The sequence below is a fragment of the Asparagus officinalis genome, chromosome 1 (assembly GCF_001876935.1).
Source record: "Asparagus officinalis chromosome 1, Aspof.V1, whole genome shotgun sequence".
Taxonomy (NCBI): Eukaryota; Viridiplantae; Streptophyta; class Magnoliopsida; order Asparagales; family Asparagaceae; genus Asparagus; species Asparagus officinalis.
Window position 1 is genome coordinate 58,344,013 of NC_033794.1, and position 1,384 is coordinate 58,345,396.

Here is a 1,384-nt window from a genome sequence, read left to right on the forward strand (position 1 = left end):
CGCAAGTTAGAACCAAGCTCTATCAAGTCATGGGCCGATGCAGAAAGGCTCTTCCTCACCCGCTTCTTCGATGATGATACCGAGGTGTCGATGGCCACCCTCCTTGCTAAGAAGCAAAGGAAGTCGGAGTCAGTAAATGACTTCGTAAAGAGGTTCAGGAATAGGTCGGTTCATTGTCGAGACCAAGTCTCTGAAACCACATTGATTGAGATGTGCTGCAATAACCTTTCAATCCATATTCTATCCAAAGTCGTCGCGGTAGAGACTAGAACCTGGAAAGAACTCGTTCGCCAGGGCAAGAAAGTCGAGAATATGATTAAGAGGCTTGAGACCGAGGAGCCTCACTCCAAAAAGGAAGCTATCGAACCGAGCGCACCAAAGAATCCTTCTCGAACGAGAGGAAAGGAGATCATGATCGTTGACTCTACTCCGCCGCCCAAACCAGCTAAGAGGCCGAAACCTAGGCCGTTTGAACAACATCCCCCGAGGCAATACAACTTCAGGGAGGACCAAGTGGTGGCAACCCTTGACACTCTCATAAAGAGTAGTAGGATTAAGCTACCGGAAGTAACCAAGCCCGAAGAGGCGAACATAACCAGTGAACCGAACTACTGTGCATACCACAGGTTCCTCGGTCACCGTACCTCCAAATGCTATATCCTCAATGATAAGCTTCAAGCCCTATACGATGTGGGGGTTCTGAAAAAGGAGAAGGTACAGAAATAGGTGACCACCAATATGATCACCCTGAGTTTTGGAAAAGATCTCCCAGAGGTTCAAGCGCAGGCGGGGGTAGTTCCTATCCCTAAAGCGATACTGACGATCACTAACGATGATTGTCACAATCAACAAGGAAAAGGTTTAGTATCTCTAACCTTGTCATTGGGGCAAGTGATGTGGGTCCATCCGGACCTCCTCGACGATGAGCAATGGACTTCAAAGCCTTCGAGGAAGACCAAGGGTAAGCCTTGCAACGCCATATTCGCTATCCCAGATGAAGGCTGTAAAACCCCAAAATTTCTATAATAAATATATGTGAATTATTAATAGTGAATAATTATCTTATGATAAATAATCATATATATATATACATATATATATCAGATGAATGTAATTATCTGTGTTTGAGACCCCATCAAATGTTTCTATGTGAGAGAAATCGAGTGTATACATACTAATCCAACCCAGGAGAGCCTCTCTTCATCTGAGACCTAAAACCCTAGCCCCATCTCTCTCCTCTCTAAACCCTAGCTGGATCTGGCGATTTTGAGAAGTTCGGAGGATTTTCAGGGGGGTTTTCGCAGGTTAGATCGAAGGAGGATCATCTTCAGGGTTTTTGTCAGCATCTAAGGCGAGTATCATCTCGCCCAATCCCTCACCCCTA

The 1,384-nt window shown here is 45.6% G+C and overlaps 1 protein-coding gene across 1 annotated transcript; it reads left to right on the forward strand.

The window, feature by feature from the left end:
* On the forward strand, positions 211–726 carry LOC109834719. Its single transcript, XM_020402746.1, has one exon. The coding sequence runs from the start codon at positions 211–213 to the stop codon at positions 724–726; it is 516 nt and encodes a 171-aa protein (XP_020258335.1).

What these genes read in the sequence shown, in the direction of transcription:
- LOC109834719 (XM_020402746.1), top strand. Translation starts at nt 211, where the DNA reads ATGTGCTGCAATAACCTTTCAATCCATATTCTATCCAAAGTCGTCGCG.